Source organism: Heptranchias perlo, chromosome 6 (genome assembly GCF_035084215.1).
Source record: "Heptranchias perlo isolate sHepPer1 chromosome 6, sHepPer1.hap1, whole genome shotgun sequence".
Classification (NCBI taxonomy): Eukaryota; Metazoa; Chordata; class Chondrichthyes; order Hexanchiformes; family Hexanchidae; genus Heptranchias; species Heptranchias perlo.
The window spans coordinates 46992272-47012088 of NC_090330.1; the positions used below are offsets into that span (position 1 = coordinate 46992272).

At 41.0% G+C, this 19817-nt stretch overlaps 1 protein-coding gene across 1 annotated transcript in view; it reads right to left on the minus strand.

Annotated features, from left to right (window-relative positions):
- eif5b (eukaryotic translation initiation factor 5B) overlaps window positions 1-19817 on the minus strand; it is a 93958-nt gene that overhangs the window by 43419 nt on the left and 30722 nt on the right. Inside the window, exons 8-13 of the mRNA XM_067986239.1 lie at window positions 12592-12684; window positions 9464-9535; window positions 8878-9194; window positions 7660-7767; window positions 966-1076; window positions 708-775 (exon numbers count right to left, since the gene is read on the minus strand). Coding sequence (XP_067842340.1) covers window positions 708-775; window positions 966-1076; window positions 7660-7767; window positions 8878-9194; window positions 9464-9535; window positions 12592-12684 — 769 coding nt within the window. The remainder of the gene's footprint in view (window positions 1-707; window positions 776-965; window positions 1077-7659; window positions 7768-8877; window positions 9195-9463; window positions 9536-12591; window positions 12685-19817) is intronic.

Here is a 19817-nt window from a genome sequence, read left to right on the forward strand (position 1 = left end):
GAACATGGGACAACCATGAGTAAGCAGATAACTGATTGATCAGCTGTGCAATGCAAATGAATCTTATTAGCAAGAGTGGAGAGGAGATTTTACAGGGAGTAACTGAAGAGCTGCAGTTTAGCAATTTGCCCAAGTATCACGATATGGATCCTATGCTTGTCAATTTTAGACCACACTTTAGACTTCAACTAAACTTGACTTAAGTACTGTATCAGATTGGAAAAATATTGACAGATAGCCACAACTTATCTTTAGCTTGGGGAGAGGAAGAAAACACAATTTGCAGGGTAATCATCAAAAAAGAGTTTGATGACTGAGCTATTTACGGAAAGAGCAGAGGGCATATCTCGAATTCAGTTATTAAATTTCTCTTGAGTGGTTCAACTGAACAGGTTTCATTGCATACATTTATGTAGATATAGCATAGTTAGCATTTGGCTGTATTGTATACTAAAACAAACACTATTTAGTATGCAACAGGAGTTTTTTTTTAAACTTCATTGTTTAATATAGAATCTTTGTTTGTGTTCAAACAGTGTTACCAGTTTCAGTTGGGATTTCTTCCCCCTTCTGGTGCCAAACACAAATGCATTCAGAAAATTGGTACAGTTTTGAAATGCGTGCCCCATTACTCAGTCATTTTTTGTGTTACTTTCATTGGGTTTTTCCAATCACATGACACAGTTTTAAAGAACAAAAATATTTACCTGAAAGATTCGTGACCTGGCGTATCAATGATCAGCATTCCTGGAATTTTAATGTCATCATTCTCAAACTAAAACAGAATTATCAAAGTGTAATTATTTTAAATATTGTTTTATGAATACTCATTTACAGACAAATTGGAGATTGCATACATAGCTATTTCCATTAATACGACAAAAGAAATCTGTTCTAACTTGTTCATCTTTGTATACAGACGGGCCGAATGGGCCTTCTTCTGTGCTGCAAGATTCTATACTTACATTTTTCACCATCTTAGTTTGCTCCTTGATGGTTTCCAGCGGGACGTTGGTTGCACCGATCTGCTGGGTTATACCACCTGCTTCACCATCCTGTACATGAGTATGACGTAGCTGTGTGCAACAAAATCAGATAACATACATAAAAAGACTATATACCTCCATGTGTCACATGAAAAATTTTGCATATGCTCGCACTTCCTGTCTACAAACCTTACTTCCTGTGTCAACATTTATCATGGAAATACTCCATAGTGATCAGGTCAACATTTTACCAATGTGCATTGATGAACCAATCAAGTGACTGAAAATACCTTTTCAAAAAAATTTTGGCTGCCATTTCCTCTCTCAGTAACTGTAATTCTAATGTCCAAAATAAGGTTATAAACAAAATAATGGGAAAAAAATTCAAATAATTACATATTTCACAACAACAAATAAATTTACCTACTGAATTGTCTTTGTGTTTTCATACCTTCATTAAAGTTTTTACTTGAAGGCCTCAGCCTCTTCCAAAAGCTTGTGCTTGGACTGGATATTTCTGTCCAAAGCAATAGCTCTTAGCTTAAGGCAGGTCCTGCAGTCCAAGAATGCAGTGTGCACAATTTCTCTGGGTGCATCAATAGGATTTATGCTAGCTAAATAGTACAGACAGATAGAAGCAAGCTAACAAAAATCTATTTGATTGTTTTTAGAAAAGTCAGCTAAAATTTATGTGGAGTGTTTCTTTTCAAAGCAGCGAGGCTGTGTTTGTGTGCGTGCATATGTGCAAGACAGAGAGAAAACAAATCAGTGAAAAAAACGACAAACTACAAATTACGCAGCTGTTGTAATGTTAGTCGGTGTTCGAATTATACTCTGTAAACCTCATTAAGTCAAGAAAGACATAGACAAAGGCCTAGCTTTGTGTACTCCACCCCCAGGTTGGAATGCATCTTCAGCAGAGCAGGACTTCAACCCACCCTGGAGATGCCTGGCTAACCATAGCCATATTTCCTGTCCCTGGGTTATTTACAGGAGTAACTCCCTTGACTCAGCTAGGGATTATACAAGTATGAGAAGGGGGGAGAAGACTTGTTCCAGCAGGCCTCGGCAGCTGCCCATTTGAAACAATTTTATTTAGCTTTAAATGTCTCCTTCTGATGTTGGGGCCTGTGCATCATTGCACTTACACAAACCCTGTTCAAACTTTGCCCTCTCCGCCCAAGCTTTGAATGCTGAAATCTAATAGGTAGCCCCTGCAAAGAGTGCAAATTGTGGGATACATAATAGAGGCAGTGTTCACATGTCTTTACCATTAACTAATCCACATATGATCAAGCACAATTTCCCCCCCAACCAGACCATCCATTGGAAAGCGGTGGGGATGCATCGCAGCGTGTCCCCAAGTTGCTTTCTGCCTTCTCCTACCTCAGGTCTGCTGAAAACTTGGCAAGGGGAGGCAGAAAACCTTGGCCATGGTGTCTTAACTCTTTTTAAAAATCAAATCAGTTGAATTTTGAAAGCAGGGAGAGAGCGTGAGAGCCAGACCCCGAATGCGAGCGCCCCAGAGGGACAGCGACAGAGACAATCAAGTTCCACCCAACCACAGGTTCCCTCTCCAGTGATGATAGAGGAATGGATACCGCCATGCTGCCAAACCAGAGCAGCCCCACCACAGCGCTGCTAAACACCAGCACACCAACCCCAGTGGTGCCAAAGCCAGGGCCATCCCCCAGTGCTACCAATGCTAGCCAAGTGCGGGGTCACCCCCAGTGCAGCTAAACCCCACTCCCCTTAATACTACTACTAAATATCAGATACCTAACTCCAACTGGGACATCTTGCTCATCATATAAATTGTTAAATGTATGGTGGGACTACAGAGAGAAGATTTTAGTGAGTTAGTAGATGATAAGTAGAAATTTGCAGCAATTAACAAATACTTCACATTAGTGTTTACAAAAGAGAGGGATATTGGGCAGGGGGTAAATTCTCAATTGGTTAAAAACAAGATGAAAGATATTATAATAAATCGAGTATTAGGGAAGTTAGTTAAGCTAAAGGAGAACAAATTGCAAGGAGCCAATGAGATACATGTAAGGATCCGGAGGGAAATGGGAGAAGTAGCAGAAATTATATTTCAGGATTCTAGAGTGGAGGTGTGCCGGAAGGCTGGCCGACATAACATCCTTTTTCAAAAAGAGAGATAGAGCTAACCTGGGTAATTACTGGCTAATTAGTTTAACATCTGTGGTCAGGAAAACTTTTGAAAATTCGAAGCAGTCAGCACAGATTTTTGAAAGGAAGATCGTGCTCGACAAAGATGTGCTGATAAGAGTTCTTTGAAGAAGTGATGAATATGGTGGATTGGGAAAATGCAGATGTGCTGTACATGGATGTTCAGAAAGCCTTTGATCACAAGGTTCCACAAAGGAGAAGTTTATGGGGTTTGAAATTAGGGGGGGGGGGGGGGGGGGGGAGGATAGCAAATTGAATTAAGAACTGGTTAGAAGGGAGCAAACTCCATCTTTTCATTGAGAACTGTCGGCATGACATCAGCTGTGTCAGTTTCTCCGCTCCCCCCACTTACTCAAATCTATCTCTGAACTTGTAGAACTCTGTTCTCTCAGTTCCAACACTAACATCATTATCAAACCTGTTGACAAGAAATGTGTTGTTACTATGGTGAAACACATCTAACCTTGTGGAGGCTAAACACCAACTCTCTGACAACTCCTTCTACTTCCCCCGGAGATCTTCCCCCACCTCGTCCGTAGCTTCCAACCTTGAAGTTCCGCAACCCCACACAACCTACTTCTAACTCCTCAAGATCCATAAACAGGACCATCCCGGTAGACTTATCATTTCAGACTGCTCCTGCCCCATGGAACTTATTTCCTCCCATTTCAGCTCCATTTCTTTTCCCCTTACCAACCTGCAGCTGTGACTCTTCTGGTGCCCTCTGCCACTTTAACCAATTCCAGTTTCCTGGCCCTAAAGGTCTACTTTTCACTATGCAAGTTCAGTCCCTCTACACCTCCATCCCCCACTAGCCTGCGGCTCTCTGCTTCTTCCTTGAACAGCGGCCCAACCAGCCTCCACCACCACCGTCGTCCTCTACCTCACACTGAACAACTTTCTCTTTAACTTCTCTCTCTTCTGCCAAATAAAAGGTGTCTCTATGGGAACCCGCATGGGTCCTAGGTAGGATACGTTGAGCATTCTTTGTTCCAATCCTACTCGGATCCCCTCCCTAACCTTTTCTTTCAATACATAGATGAGTGTGTCGGTGCTACTTCCTATTCTTGCCCCAAGCTGGAGAATTTCATTAATTTTGCTTCTAACTTCCACCTCTCCCTTTATGTGGCCCATCTCAGAGAAGTCGAGGAAGAGAAGAATCCATCTCCATCTCCGGAGATAGACTGTCCACTGATATCCACTACAAGCACACCAACTCCCACAGCTATTTCAATTACACTTCTTCCCACTCCACTCCGATTCCTGTAAGGACTTAATTCTCTTCTCCCAGTTTCTCCTTTCTGTTCCATCTGCTCTGATGATGCCACTTTCCACACTAAAGCATGGAAGGAAGAATGTATTCCTTTCTCCTCAGCCAAAGATCCGCTCCACTGTGGTAGACTGGGCCTTTGGCCATGTCTGAACCATTTCCTAACTTCTGCCCTAACCCCTTCTCTTCCACCCCAGAATCACGATAGGGTCCTCTTTGTCCTCACCTTCCACCCTACCACGCTTCGCATTCAACAGATCATCCTCTGCTATTTCCACCACCTCCAATGGGATTGCACCACCAAACACATCTTTCCCTTCCCTTTCAGCATTCCAAAATGACCATTCCCTCCTCGACACCCTGGACAACTCGTCTATCACCCCCAACACCTGTTCTCCTGCACCGGCATCTTCCTATGCAAGCACAGGAGGTGCAACACTGCTTTTTAACCGGCTCCCATACCACTATCAAGGGCCCCAAACACTCCTCTGAGGAGAGACAATGATTTACTTGTACATCTTTCAACTTAGTATACTGTATTCGTTGCTCACGATGCGGTCACCTCTACATTGGGGAGACCAAACGTAGATTGAGTGATCGCTTTGCTGAACACCTTTGTTCTTGTCTGCATGCGACCCTAAGCTTATAGTTGCTTTCCACTTCAATTCTCTGTCCCAGTCTGACCGTTTTTTCCTTGGCATCCAACACTGTTCCAATGAAGCTCAACGAAAGCTTGAGGACTTTATAGCACTCTGGCCTTAACATTGACTAACAACTTTAGATCTTAACCACCGCTCCCATTGGCAGGTGTTAGTAATGTAGGTTGGGTGCACCAGCACTTTTGGGAATGTGGGAGGTTGTGGGCTGGTGCTTGGGATGGGGAGCCCCTACTGGTACATGGCCAGGTGTGGGAGGGTGGGGGTTTGCACTCCTGGTGTCACCGGCCTTTTTCTTCCACCATACTCCCAGGTCACAGAAGCCTTCTCTACTTTGCCAGATTTTCCATACTTCCCTCCCCCTCTGCTATTCTGTTGTAATCATTTACACATCCTCTGGGGCTCAGATACATTTTTTTTTCTCTCATTATTGCCTCCTTTTGTCATACCATTATCACTTCTGTCATTTAATCACCTCCTGTCCTCCAGTCAAGCAAAGACCATTCTCTTTTTCTCCCTGCACCATTTTCCCTGCCTCCGTTCCTCCTAATAAGCTGTCCATCTGTAACATCTCCTGGTTCTGACGAAAGGTCATCAGCCTGAAACGTTAACCCCAGCTTCTTGGACGAAATACTCCAGCTGAGGTCTAACTAGTAATTTATAAAGGTTTAGCATAACTTCCTTGCTTTTGTACTCTTGTGACTGTTAAAAAATCCAAGGATCCTGTATGCTTTTTTTTAAATAAAAGCCTTATCAACTTGTCCTGCTCTCTGTTTCTGCACCCCCTTTAAATTTGTACCATTTAGTGTATATTGGCTCTCCTCATACTCATCTCAAAATGCATCATATCACACGTGTGCATTAAATTTGATCTGCTATATGCCTTCCCATTTTACCAGTTTGTCTATGTCCTCCTGAAGCCTGCTACTATCCTCCTCACTGTTTACTACATTTCCAAGTTTTGTGTCATTTGCAAATTTTGCAATTATGCCACCTATACCCAAGTCCAGGTCGTTAATATATATCAAAAAGAACAGTGGCCTTAATACCGACCCCTGCTTTCCATCTCTTAGCCAATTTCTTATTCATGCTGCCACTGCCACTTTAATCCCATGGGCTTCAATTTTGCCAACAGGTCTATTATGTGGCGCTTCATCAAATGCCTTTTGAAAGTCCATATGCATAACATCAACTGCACTACCTTTATTAACCCTCTCCTTGAATTCTTTGATGAAATAAATCCAGTTTATCAGACATGATTTGCCTTTAACAAATCCGCGTTGGCTGTCATTTATTAACCAGTGTTTTTCCAAGTGACAATTAATTTTGTCCCAGATTATGGTCTTTAGAACTTTCCCCCACCATCTATGTTGGACTGACTGGCCTGTAGTTACCAGGTTTATCCCTCTCCCCATTTTTGTACAGGGGTGTAACATTTGCAACCCTCCAGTCCTCTAGCATCACTCCCATATCCAAGGAGGATTGAAAGATTGCAGCCAGAGCTTCCATTATTTCCACCCACAATTCCCTCAGCAAACAAGAATGCATCCCATCCAGACAGAGAGACTTTTCAACTTAGAGCACTGCTAACCTTTGAAGTAAATAATCCTATGTAATCATTTTGCTGTCTATTCTGAACTTTAAAATTGATATGGGATAAAAAAAATATAGCTAGCCATTTATGGTTTTCACAGAATAATGGAAGAGTTGTGGAATTCAATCCCCAAAGCACCAATAAAAATCCCAGAATACAATTTAACAATAGAATTTGACATTAATTCACTGTAAAGCAGTAACATTGTTGTCGCCTACATGGCTTAAAAACCCTATTGTTATAAAAGTGTATGTTCAGGCTCACCATAAGCAACCCCACAATTTAGACAGATACCTACCAACTTAAGGATTTTGTATACTAGACTGTCATGCCACCTGTACATTGAAATCAATGGGTAATGGTGTAACGGCAACACCTGTTGTTCTTACTTGCTTCAGAGATGGCGCTGCAACCTCTCTCAGCCTGTTACAACAAATACAGCTAAAAGACGTACTATTTTCTACAACTAATCATAAGCAAGGCCATGGGAGATATACATCTACCTATATTGCAAAATGTTACATTTGGGCACACTTCCTGTCTCAACTTTTTTCATTATAAATTAATTTGTCCATATTAATAATAGAAACTGCCTATGCAAACTTATCACGCTGTAATTACACCCTGCAGCCATCACAGAGAAACTCTTGTGCTGCAACCAACTCAACTTCTCAAATTCCTGCAATTTTTCCCAAATAACTATTAACAATAATAAAAAAGTATATCAAAATAAGGACAGAATGTATGATTTTAAAATGGGAACTGAATTACGTCTGTATGCCTGGTCCAATTAACCCTCACTATCTAACCCCACTTTACCTGAAGACAACAGCTGGTCTTGACTCCATGTGTGCAGTGCCAAGGGAGATCAACACGTCAGTCATTCTACTTGAGTTTGTGGTTCACGTATTCATTTGTGCCTATTCTGCAAAAACTTGCAGAATTCATTTTACATACCTTATCCAAAATTTTGGTTTTCCCTGTGTCTACATGTCCAAGAACACAAATAACTGGTGCTCGTAGTTTTTCAGTGTTTACATTCATGATGTTTTCTGCTCTGCGTTTCTGAGAAAGCACACAAGATATTTTCAAAAACAGAATGCAATCAACATAACCAATGCACTGAGTTAAGCATATAAAAATACAATTTCATATTAAAATTAACTATAGGAACATAGGAATAGGAATAAGTCATTTTGCCCCTCGAGCCTGTTCTGCCATTCAATTAGATTATGGCTGATCTATACCTCAGCTTCATTTACCTTGATACCCTCATTCAACAAAAATCTATCAATCTCAGTCTTGAAAATTTTAATTGATCCAGCATCTACAGCCTTTTGGGGGAAGAGTTCCAGATTTCCACTATCTCTTGTGTGAAAAAGTGAATCCTGATTTAACTCCTAAATTGCCTAGCTCTAATTTTATTATATCCTAGTTCTAGATTCCCCCACCACAGCAAGTAGCTTCCCTGTATAGTATTTACATTAGATCATCTTCAAATCGACAAGCTGCTATTCAAAATATTATTGACTTGGTTAGTAGTACTTCTATTGCTACTAAATAGAAAACAGGGAAGAGGCTGTCCCAATGGCTTAATGGGTAAAAGTACTGTGTTGAGTCCCATGGAAGCTCCCGGGTTCAATTCCTGGTGTGTGTTGAGTTAGCCAATCTCAGCCAGGATAGAGGCAGAGGAGCTCCAAATACTTTTTATATCACTGGGTTAGCATGCCTGATCATCATCCATCCATTCCTTCCAACGAGAATTGTAAGTATAAATAGTGGGTGAGGCTCTATTGTGACGACATCAATGGTTGAAAATTCAAACAAGTGTCTGTACAGCATCACAAATGAAGGATAACCAATTGGTACTAAGGAATTATCGATGGAACTGTAGCTAGCAACAATCACCATCTTTAAGAGGAAGTAAGGGGAGAAGACTTGAAGAAAATTGGAAACAAAAATGAAAAATTATAGTTAAGATTCTGATCATAGCTAAAGGTTGGAAAATGAATAAACAATTTGAGAGTGCATATAGATTTCCCAGGCTTCATTAAGGCCACGGCAGAAAACTTCCATGCAACAATATATTATCAGCCCTGTGGACTTGTCTGCTCATGGACGGCTTTCAAGGCATTAGAATGTCAGATGGGAGTTACTTTTAAGCAGAAGTGATACCTCAATACGTCGCTTTGCTTCATCGTAAATTCGTTCTTCTTTTGTTCGGCCATCATCTGAATCGGATTCAAGTTCAGAATCTGAGCTAAATTCTTTTGTCAGTTTTGTTTTTTCACTCTTTACCACTTCAGGTTCTTTATCCACTTTCTGTGATGCTGTCCTAGTTTCATCAAAACCCTTCTCTTCCTCCTCATTGTCACTCTCCTCACTTGCTCCATCTTCTTCACTCTCTTCTTCCTCTTCCTCCTCCTCCTCTTCTTCCTCTTCCTCCTCTTCTTCCTCCTCCTCTTTTACTTCAATGTGGACAGTTTTCACTTCTGTCAAAGATTTTTCAAATTAACAGTATTAGCCAAGGAAATGTCTTAACTGAAAAAAATTAACAGGTATAACAACTGGTGAAAAGAATAATCTGAAACATGTCTGGCAAATACCTGGTTTAAATGTGTAAGTTTTAAATTTTAAGAGGGAAAGAAAGGAACTGGTTTAGCAGAATTTCATTCCAGAGTAACAGACTTACAATAGATATAATCATACTCTGAATTCATTTTAAAGCCTTTGGGGTGGGAGAAATGCAGCAGATACTCACCTTTTTCTTGTTCATGATCACTTGCCATAGCTTCCCAATCATCAAGATCACCATCATTTTTTTCTTCAGGTACTTTGAAACAAGATTTCAAACATAAGCTTCTAAGTATTCAACTTTAAATTAGAAATATATGTCTTAATACATATCAGAAGTAGTTTTAGGAGTAGAATTTAGCCCTTGGGAAATATAAGACATGCACTATTATACAAAAAACACATGCACTTCACTGTAAACTATAGAATTTAAAGCTATTAAGCTTGGTTATTTTTAGAAAGGTAAATAAATTTATGAAAATTCCAAATTCTACATGGAATTACATTGCAATATTTTCTTTAGATGTGAATGACAAAGTATCATGTAAATAACGAAAGGCCTTTGAGGTACACCATCAAATAAGAGATTTTTTAAACTTAAGGGAATGTCAGTTAAACTAAAATACCTTAATTTCACTCTCCTGTACGTGCAAATTCCCCCCAAAAATTTATGAATAAATTGTTCAGCAAACAGAATTGCTGTGGGAAATGTTAAACAATGAGACTAAATTTTCCTTTCCAGTTTTCTCCCCCTCCCTTTACTGAACTCATACATTTCCTGACTAGGATACAGTTGCACAGGTGCCCAGTCTCCCTCCAGTGCCTAGCCTAAGTGGCCAATATTCAATTGTGACTCTTGATAGTGTTGGCAGGCAATTATGGAGGATATTATAGCGAAGTCCAAGCTCAGCATATCTAGGAGTAATAAATAAATTATGAAACTAACCCATCTTCTAAACCAATCAAAAAGAACTACAGCATCAACACTATCCTGGAAATGTGGCGTGGAAAGGAAATGCTGATCTGGAGATTTTAAAAACCAACAAACAAACCAACAAACCAACAGTCACCTTGTTAAAAGTGACAGGTCAGATTGGACAGTCACCATCCAGTAAGTGAGCAAATTTCAAAACAGAAACGGTATAAAAGTTTTGATAGAGTGAATAGGGAGGGACTATTTCCCTTGGTTAGGGAGGCAGTGATGCGGGATCGTCAATTCAAAATTAACAAGAGACTGAGGATAGATGTTACAAGAAATTTCTTTACACAGAAGGTTGTCGGAGTATGGAATGCTTTGCCACGAGGGGCAAAGGCAGAAACTATTGCAGCTTTTAAGGACAAAATGTTGAAATATATAAAGCAGAGGATGACACAATGGGCCAAAGAGGGCGGGGGAAAAGAGAGCCGGAAGGGAGGAAGGAAAGAAAAGAGAGGAGAAAGAAAAAAGAGAGAAGGAAACATGCACCAATCCAGCACAATAAGAAAGATAGCCAAACCATAGGGTAAAGCCTTATGGAAAGACCCTGGCCCCTGATTTACATAACCAATTTTGTAGCCTGGCAGACAACCAATATACAAAATACACTCCAGGACAAAGGGAGATAGAGCTGGAAACCAGACAGACATAAAATACTAACAACATACAGAAATATTTTATATTCTTGGTCCACTATGCAAATCCCTAGAATGATTAAATGCTGGCAGCCAGCAGCTCAATAGCCAAGGCAAAAAGTAGAGTCAATAGAAGGCACTCCCCCAGAGTGACATGAAACCATTCAAATAAAGAAGCTGCAATCCTAATAGGACAATTAATGCACAGAGCAAATGCATAACGAGATGATCCCTTGGATAAGTTTCCCAAAACCCAAATGCCTTTAGCACTTTCATTCAAAAGACCAACAGCAATCTGCCTTAACAGTGTTTAAAGACAGTACTAGATTAGATTAATCTAAAAAAAACTCATATATATATATATATATATAATCTGGATGACCTAATTTGAGAACCAGGCTATTCAGATAAATAGGAAGTATTTTTCTAAAAGTCCGAGTGCAACCTAGAATTTGGATGCTAAACGCAAATTACATTTACTGTATTCCTAATTTTGTCAGTAGAATATACAAGAATTTAACTTGATTTTCATCAATTTCTTCCTTTTGTACCCTATTTTTTCAACATACTGCATTGAAAGATCTACAATTTTCTGAATATATGCCACAGTGCTTTTCAATGAAAACAAGCATCATGTTTCTGGATTTTTTGATCATTTTTCCCTGGTAAAGATCTAGATATGAGAGTTATTTTAAAATGCGCCTTTCTAAGTTAAAGCTTCCTTTGAAGAGGCTAAATTTACAGGACAGCAAGGATGGTAGATGGTATTGGATTTCAGATGGAGTATCTGAACCCAACATCCTGGAAACAATTAAAGTTAATTTAATATTCCAGCGACTGGCCGCACTCATTACTGCTGTGTCAACCCCAATCAATCGAACTCAGAAGAGGTCATTGCCAAGTCAGGCTGGTGGGCTTTGCTTATGGGGGTGGGAGGGGCAGTCCCTTTTGACTAAAAGCTGAAACTAGAGTAAGGCTTCTTAAAAAAGGAACTCAGTTACCAAAAAGCCAGACAGCAAAGTGCTGTGAGAAGGTTATTAAAGGCTACAGGGAAGAAAGAGATTCTGCCCTGGGTTGCAGGACAGGATGCAGAGAGATTATTCTATTTGAGTTAACTAAGAAAACTCACTGAAGTGGGATAGTGTTGTGTAGTTTTTTTTTAATTATTACGCAACTATAAGTTGCACCAGTTGGACTAAATGACTGATCATATCTGGAGCTCTGTACACTTCACCTTATTGCGGAATAAAGCAGCTTGCAAATCAAACCAAACTTTGCCTCATCCCAATGGGGATACTGAAAAAATACGCATGCCATAGGAGACAGATATCTAGATCGCGAGATTTCTACTGTTATTGCCGCGGGCCTCTCTATTGTACGAGTAGGTATAGGGCAGTAAGAATCAACTCCCATAAAAGCAAGACACTCAAACTGCTTATGGGAGCAACTTACATCACCGAATCCTAAGACGCTCCTTAAAACCTACCTCTCTGACCAAGCTTTCGGTCACCTGTCCTAACATCTCCTCATGTGGCTCAGTGTCAAATTTTGATTAATAACGCTCATATGAAGTGCCTCGGGACGTTTTACTAGGTTAAAGGAGCTATATAAATGCAAGTTGTTGTTGTTGAGCTATCTACAGCAAACCCAAATTCATAACAGGTTGCAATGTTTCCCACAAAAGACACAAATGAAATTACTAACCTGGTATGGGTTTTGGAGCCACTTCTTGTGCCTCAGTCACCTCTAGTTCTTCAAGCTCTACAAGTACTGGGGTTGGGCTGACATCCAAAGCCTCTGTAAATTGATGAAATACCATTATATTTTGCATTTTGTTGGGCCAGGAAACCAGAGCATTTGAAACAAATGATAACCTGTAACGCTGGGACTTCCAGGTAAATAAGCAAAGAAACATTTGTTCCACTTCAAGATCACCTTTTACAAATTAATATAGCTTTCTTATTAATACTGAGCATCACTTTATGATTTCACTCAGTGGCAAGACAATGCACTTCCACAGACAAAGCAAGAATATGCTGATAAGTTCTCAAACAGAACAATGTACCTGAGTGTCTGATTCAATGGCAAAGTCCTAATCACTTACTTCCACTCTTGAGAAATGGTGTATAGCATGAGAAAAAAGGATGATTTAACCAAGTGCAGTTGGTTAAAAAAAGTCTAGATCGGTCATGTAGATTAAAAAACAATGAAGGCAGATACAATTCTATAAATCAGCCAATAAAGATTTGTTCCAAATTGCAACTCAGTGCCTAGGATAACTATTTAAAAAAGACTTTAAATGAAAGTATAAAGAAATTCCATCTTGTGGAAATAAAAAGAATTATGCATATGCCTGACTTAAGAAATAAAAACAAGGGACGGATAGTTGTCTGGTGCTGTATCATGGCATGATCAGGTACAATCGACTGCAGTCCTAATATGGCAAAATACTGAATATATGGCCAGTAGTTTGTCCATAGCGACGGGAGATTCTTGTGGCTCCTGTTGTGCACTTTCCAGTGCTCAGTTGCCAAGTTGCATTTGTGAAGGTCTGGAAGCAGATCACCCAATCTTCGAGGTTTTGTGTGTGGCATGGGAGATACAAGAAAAAGGGAAGAGAACACCTTTTGAAAAAAAATCTTATCAGTTTTAGCTGAGGCCTAACCAGTGATTTATAAAAGGTTTAGCATAACTTCCTTGCTTTTCTACTCTGTGCCTCTATTAGTAAAGCCCAGAATCCCATGCGCTTTTTAAAAAAAAGCCGTATCAACTCTCTGTTCCTGCACCTCCTTTAAAATTGTACCATTTCGTTTTTACTGCCTCTCTTCATTCTTCCACCCAAAATGCATCACTTCACATTTCTCTGCATTAAATTTCATCTGCCATGTGTCTGCCCATTTCACCAGTTTGTCCATGTCCTCCTGAAGTCTGCTACTATCCTCCTCACTTTTTACACATTTCCAAGTTTTGTGTCATTTGCAAACTTTGAAATTATGCCCCCTATAACCAAGTTCAGTCATTAATATACACCAAAAAGAGCTGTGGTCCCAATACCAACCCCTGGGGGACACCACTGTAGACTTCTCTCCAGTCTGAAAACACCCATCCACTACTCCGCTTTCTATCTCTTCACCAATTTCATACTCACGCTGCCACTACCCCTTTAATCCCATGTGACTCAATTTTGCTAACAAGTCGATTATGCGGCACTTTATCAAACACCTTTTGAAAGACAATATACATATCAACTGCACTACCTTCTTCAACCTTCTCTGTTATTTCGTCGAAGAACTCAAATCAAGTTTGTCAGACGATTTGCCTTTAACAAATCCACATTGGCTGTCATTTATTAACCCATGTTTTTCCAACTGACAATTAATTTTGTCCTGGATTACGGTCTCTAGTAGAAGATTGCCCACCACCTATGTTAGACTGACTGGCCTGTAGTTACGGGATTTATCCCTCTCCCCCTTTTTGAACAGGGGTACAACATTTGCAACCCTCCAGTCCTCTGGCATCACTCCCACGTCCAAGGAGGATGGAAAGATTGCGGCTAGAGTCTCCATTATTTCCACCCTTACTTCCCTCAGTAACCGAGGATGCATTCCATCCGGACCAGGTGACATTTCTACTTTGAGTGCTGCCAACCTTTTAAGTATCGTTATCTGTTTTTATCCTATTTAATTTCTCTACCCTCTCCTCCTTTACTGTAACATTGGCAGTAACCTCCTCTTTTGTGAAGACAGATGCAAAATTCTCATTTAGTACCTCAGCCATGTGCTCTGCCTCCATAAGACAATTTCCTTTTTGGTCTCTAATCAGTCCCATTCTTCCTTTGACAATCCTTTTACTATTTATATGTTTATAAAAGACTGTGTTCCTTTTATGTTACCCGGTAATCTTTTCTCATATACTCTCCTTGCCTCTCTATTTCCTTTTTCAGTTCTCCTCTGCACTGTCTGTATTCTGTTTGATTCTCTACTGTATTATGAACCTGACATTTATCATAAGCCTTCTTTCTGTGTTTTACTTAAATCTCAATTTCTTTAGTCATCCAAGGAATTCTAACTTTAGACGCTTCCTTTTCCTCAAGATTGGTGGCATTGTGGACAGTGAAGAAGGTTATCTAGGATTGCAACGGGATCTTGATAAATTGGGCCAGTGGGCCGATGAATGGCAGATGGAGTTTAATTTAGATAAATGTGAGGTGATGCATTTTGGTAGATCGAATCGGGCCAGGACCTACTCCGTTAATGGTAGGGCATTGGGGAGAGTTATAGAACAAAGAGATCTAGGAGTACAGGTTCATAGCTCCTTGAAAGTGGAGTCACAGGTGGATAGGGTGGTGAAGAAGGCATTCGGCATGCTTGGTTTCATTGGTCAGAACACTGAATACAGGAGTTGAGATGTCTTGTTGAAGTTGTACAAGACATTAGTAAAGCCACACTTGGAATACTGTGTACAGTTCTGGTCACCCTATTATAGAAAGGGTATTATTAAACTAGAAAGAGTGCAGCAAAGATTTACTAGGATGCTACCGGGACTTGATGGTTTGACTTATAGGGAGAGGTTAGATAGATTGGGACTTTTTTCCCTGGAGAGTAGGAGGTTAAGGGGTGATCTTATAGAAGTCTACAAAATAGTGAGGGGCATTGATAAGGTAGATAGTCAAAATCTTTTCCCAAAGGTAGGGGAGTCTATAACGAGGGGACATAGATTTAAGGTGAGAGGGGAGAGATACAAAAGGGTCCAGAGGGGCAATTTTTTCACTCAAAGGGTGGTGAGTGTCTGGAATGAGCTGCCAGAGGCAGTAGTGGAGGCGGGTACAATTTTGTCTTTTAAAAAGCATTTGGACAGTTACATGGGTAAGATGGGTATAGAGGGATATGGGCCAAGTGCAGGCAATTGGGACTAGCTTAGTGGTATAAACTGGGCGACATGGACATGTTGGGCCGAAGGGCCTGTTTCCATGTTGTAACTTCTATGATTCTATGATCTCCTCCTTGAAGGCCTCCAATTGCTCATTTATTTTTTTAACCACCTGCCAATCTTGGTTTCCAACCCACCTAGGCCAGATCCCTTTTCAATTCACTGAAATTATCTCTCTTCCAGTTGAGTATCTTCACCTTAGATTGTTCCTTGTACATTCCTGCTGGATCTAGTTCTGCGAAATGAAGTAGGGCAAGTGGAGTATGTTTCAGTGGGAGAGCATTTGGGAAACAGCGATCACAATATCATTTCACAGAACTAGATCCAGCACTGCTTCCCTCCTCATTGGGCTGGAATCAGATCTCATGGATGATCAAGAAGTTCTCTTGTACACATTTCAGGAATACCACCCTTTACACTGTTTATTCCCAGTCTACACTGGGATAATTGAAGTCCCCCATTACCGCGACTCCATTGTTTTTATATCTTTCTGAAATCTGCTTGCAGATTTGCTCCTCTATCTCCTTCCCTCTGTTTGGTGGTCTACAGTATACATCCAGCAGCGTAACAGCTCTTCTTCTGCTCCTTAATTCTGTTCTGTAATTCTAACCAAATAGATTCTATCTTTGAACCATCTCTTTCCAGGGCTGTAACAATATCTTTGATCAATAATGCCACCCCCTCCATTTTTCCCTTCCCTATTTCTCTTGAATACATTGTAGCCAGGAATGTTAAGTTCCCATTCCTACCTTTGTTTGTGCCAAGTCTCCACTGCCACTATATCATCACCCTGTGTGGCAACTTGGGCCTGCAGCTCACCGCAGGCAAGACACAAAGCCATCATATCATGAATGAAATGTGAAACTGTTGTCAGGCAAGATTGGGTGCACCTGTTGAACGGATCACGAAACCAAGATGGAATGATCTTGGATTGTACTACAAGATCCATACTGTTCATCTGCCTCTACATGGTCCACCATTTCGGGTCAGTGGCCTCTTCCAATCCTGCTCAGCTCATACTGCCAAGGCAGCAGTGGCACATTGCAAGTGACTTGCTGGCACTCCGCACACTTCTTGTGCTCAGTTTTTAAAGTAGATCCCCTGCCTCCGAACAGTCTGGCTGGTGAAGCCTCTATCTCTGAACAACAGTCAGCATACAGCACAACCAACTGCATCAATTCTGGCATTTTTTTTTCCAGCCCCAGCCTTCTCTCCTTTAAAGTGGCTACGATTTCCTTGCAAAATAACTACTCAACATCAAGCATAAGAACATAAGAAATAGGAGCAGGAGTGGGCCCCTCGAGCCCACTCCGCCATTCAATAAGATCATGGCTGATCTTCGACCTCAACTCTACTTTCCCGCCCAATCCCCATATCCCTTGATTCCCTTAGAGTCTAAAAATCTATTGATCTCAGCCTTGAACATACTCAACAACTCAGCATCCACAGCCCTCTGGGGTAGAGAATTCCAACGATTCACAACCCTGAGTGAAGAAATTTCTCCTCATCTCAGTCCTAAATCGCCAACTCTTTATCCTGAGACTATGCCCCCTAGTTCTAGACTCTCCAAGCCAGGGAAAATAGCCTCTCAGCATCTAGCACCATGGATACTGAAACTCCTACTTCCTTTACATCCATTCAAGTCAAATACTCTACGCGCACTTTGGCCAAGCACTATGTATACCACAATGGACACAGGCATTCCTGCCTTCTACATACCAATTACTTCACCAGACACATATATACCTATGTCACTGAATGCTCAGACCTAAGGGCTGCAGAGTGCTGAGGAGAAAGATGAGAACATTGATTTCCCCTTGACCTGAGGGCCTACATCCTAGGGTTCCTAAAAGAGGTGGCTGCAAAGATGGTGGATGCATTGGTTTTGATCTTACAAAATTCCTTCGATTCTAGAAGGGTCCCAGTGAATTGGAAGGTAGCAAATGTAACACCACTATTCAAGAAAGGGGGAAGAGAGAAAACAGGGATCTACAGGCAAGTAAGTCTGACATCAGTCGTCAGGAAAATGCTGGAATCCATTATTAAGGATGTGGTAACAGTGCACTTAGAAAGTCATATGATTAGGCAGAGTCAACATGATTTTATGAAAGGGATATAGTGTATGACAAAACTACTAGTGTTTTTTGAGGATGTAACTAGTAGGGTAGATAAAGGGGAACCAGTGGATGTAGTATATTTGGATTTTCAAAAGGCATTCGGTAAGGTACCACACAAAATAAGGGCTCATGGGGTTGGGGGTAACATATTAGCATGGATAGAGGATTGGATAATGGACAGACAACAGAGAGTAGGAACAAATTGGTCATTTTCAAGTTGGCAGGCTGTAACTAGTGGGGTGCCGCAAGGATCGGTGATGGGGCCTCAGCTATTTACAATTTACATTAATGACTTAGATGAAGGACTGAGTGTAATGTATCCAAGTTTGCTGATGATACAAAGCTAGGTAGGTCGCAAAGAGTCTCAAAGGGATATTATCAGATTAAGCGAGCAGGCAAGAAGTGTGGAAATGTGTGGTTATTCACTTTGGTAGGAAGAACTGAAAAACAGAATATTCTTTAAATGGTGAGAAACTATTAAACGTTGGTGATTAGAGGGATTTGGTTGTCCTTGTACGCGAAACACAAAGTTAACATGTAGGTACAACAAGCAATTAAGAAGGCAAATGGTATGTTGGCCTTTAGTGCAAGGGGGTTGGATTACAAGAGTAGGAAGTCTTGCTGCAATTGTACAGGGCTATGGTGACAGCACACTTGGAGCACAGCTTTGGTCTCCTTACGTAAGGAAGGATATACTTGCCTTAGAGGTGGTGCAACGAAGGTTCACTAGATTGATTCCTGGGATGAGAGGGTTGTCCTATGAAGAGATATTGAGTAAAATGGGCCCATACTCTCTGGAGTTTAGAAGAAAGAGAGGTGATCTCATTGAAACATAAATGTTTCTGAGAGGGTTTGACAGGGTAGATGCTGAGAGGTTGTCTCCCCTGGCTGGAGAGTCTAGAACGAGGGGGCATAGTCTCAAGAGGTCGGCCATTTAGGACTGAGATGAGGAGGAATTTCTTCACACAGAGGGTTGTGAATCTATGGAATTCTCTACCCCGGAGGTCTGTGGATGCTCAGTTGTTGAGTTTATTCACGGCTGAGAGCGATAGATTTTTGGACTCTAAGGGAATCAAGGGATTTGGGGAGTTGAGGTCGAAGATCAGCCATGATCTTAACGAATGGCGGAGCAGGCTCGAGAGGCCTACTCCTGCTCCTATTTCTTACATTCGTATGAGTAAGTTTAGGCCATAGTTACCTGCCCCTCCTCACGCACAATTTTTTTTTCCCAGTAAGAGGGGCTGCTGGTGATGCACAGCATTGGTGGAAGGAAAGGGTAGTTGACCTGAAGACTGCAGAGTGCCCAGGAGATAAGAACATTGGCTTTGGCAACTTCAGACCTTAGCCATCCCCTAACATACCCAAAAGTATGAGGTGCTGCAGACGCACCACGTCAATTGGCATCTGGGGTTGGGAGAAGCAGGTTGCAGATTCAGGCCTTGAGTCGACCCTTCATCAGAATGGTTCTGACAGAGTGTCTGCACTGGGGACATGGGCATGTCTTCTCCACTTTTAAGTGCTGTGGGACCTACTATGTGTTTTTAGCATTTTCTGTTTTATTAGATTTCTAACATTTGCTGCTTTTTTTTTCTTTTTATTTCACCAATTGTCTCTCCCATCTCCTTCCACTTACATAGCCTCTGTTTGAGGGATTTTTTTCTTTTCTTTCCCATGCTTTTTCACCAGCTTCTTCATCTATTTTCACACCTTGTTCAACTTTCAGTCTTGGCTCAGTGGAAACAGCCATGCCTCTGAGTCAGTAGGTTGTGGGTTCAAGTCTCATTCCAGAAGATTGAGAATGTAATCTGGGCTGACACTTCAGTGTAGTACTTAAGGAACGCTGCACTGTCGAACATGCAGTCTTTTGGCTGAGATGTTAAACCG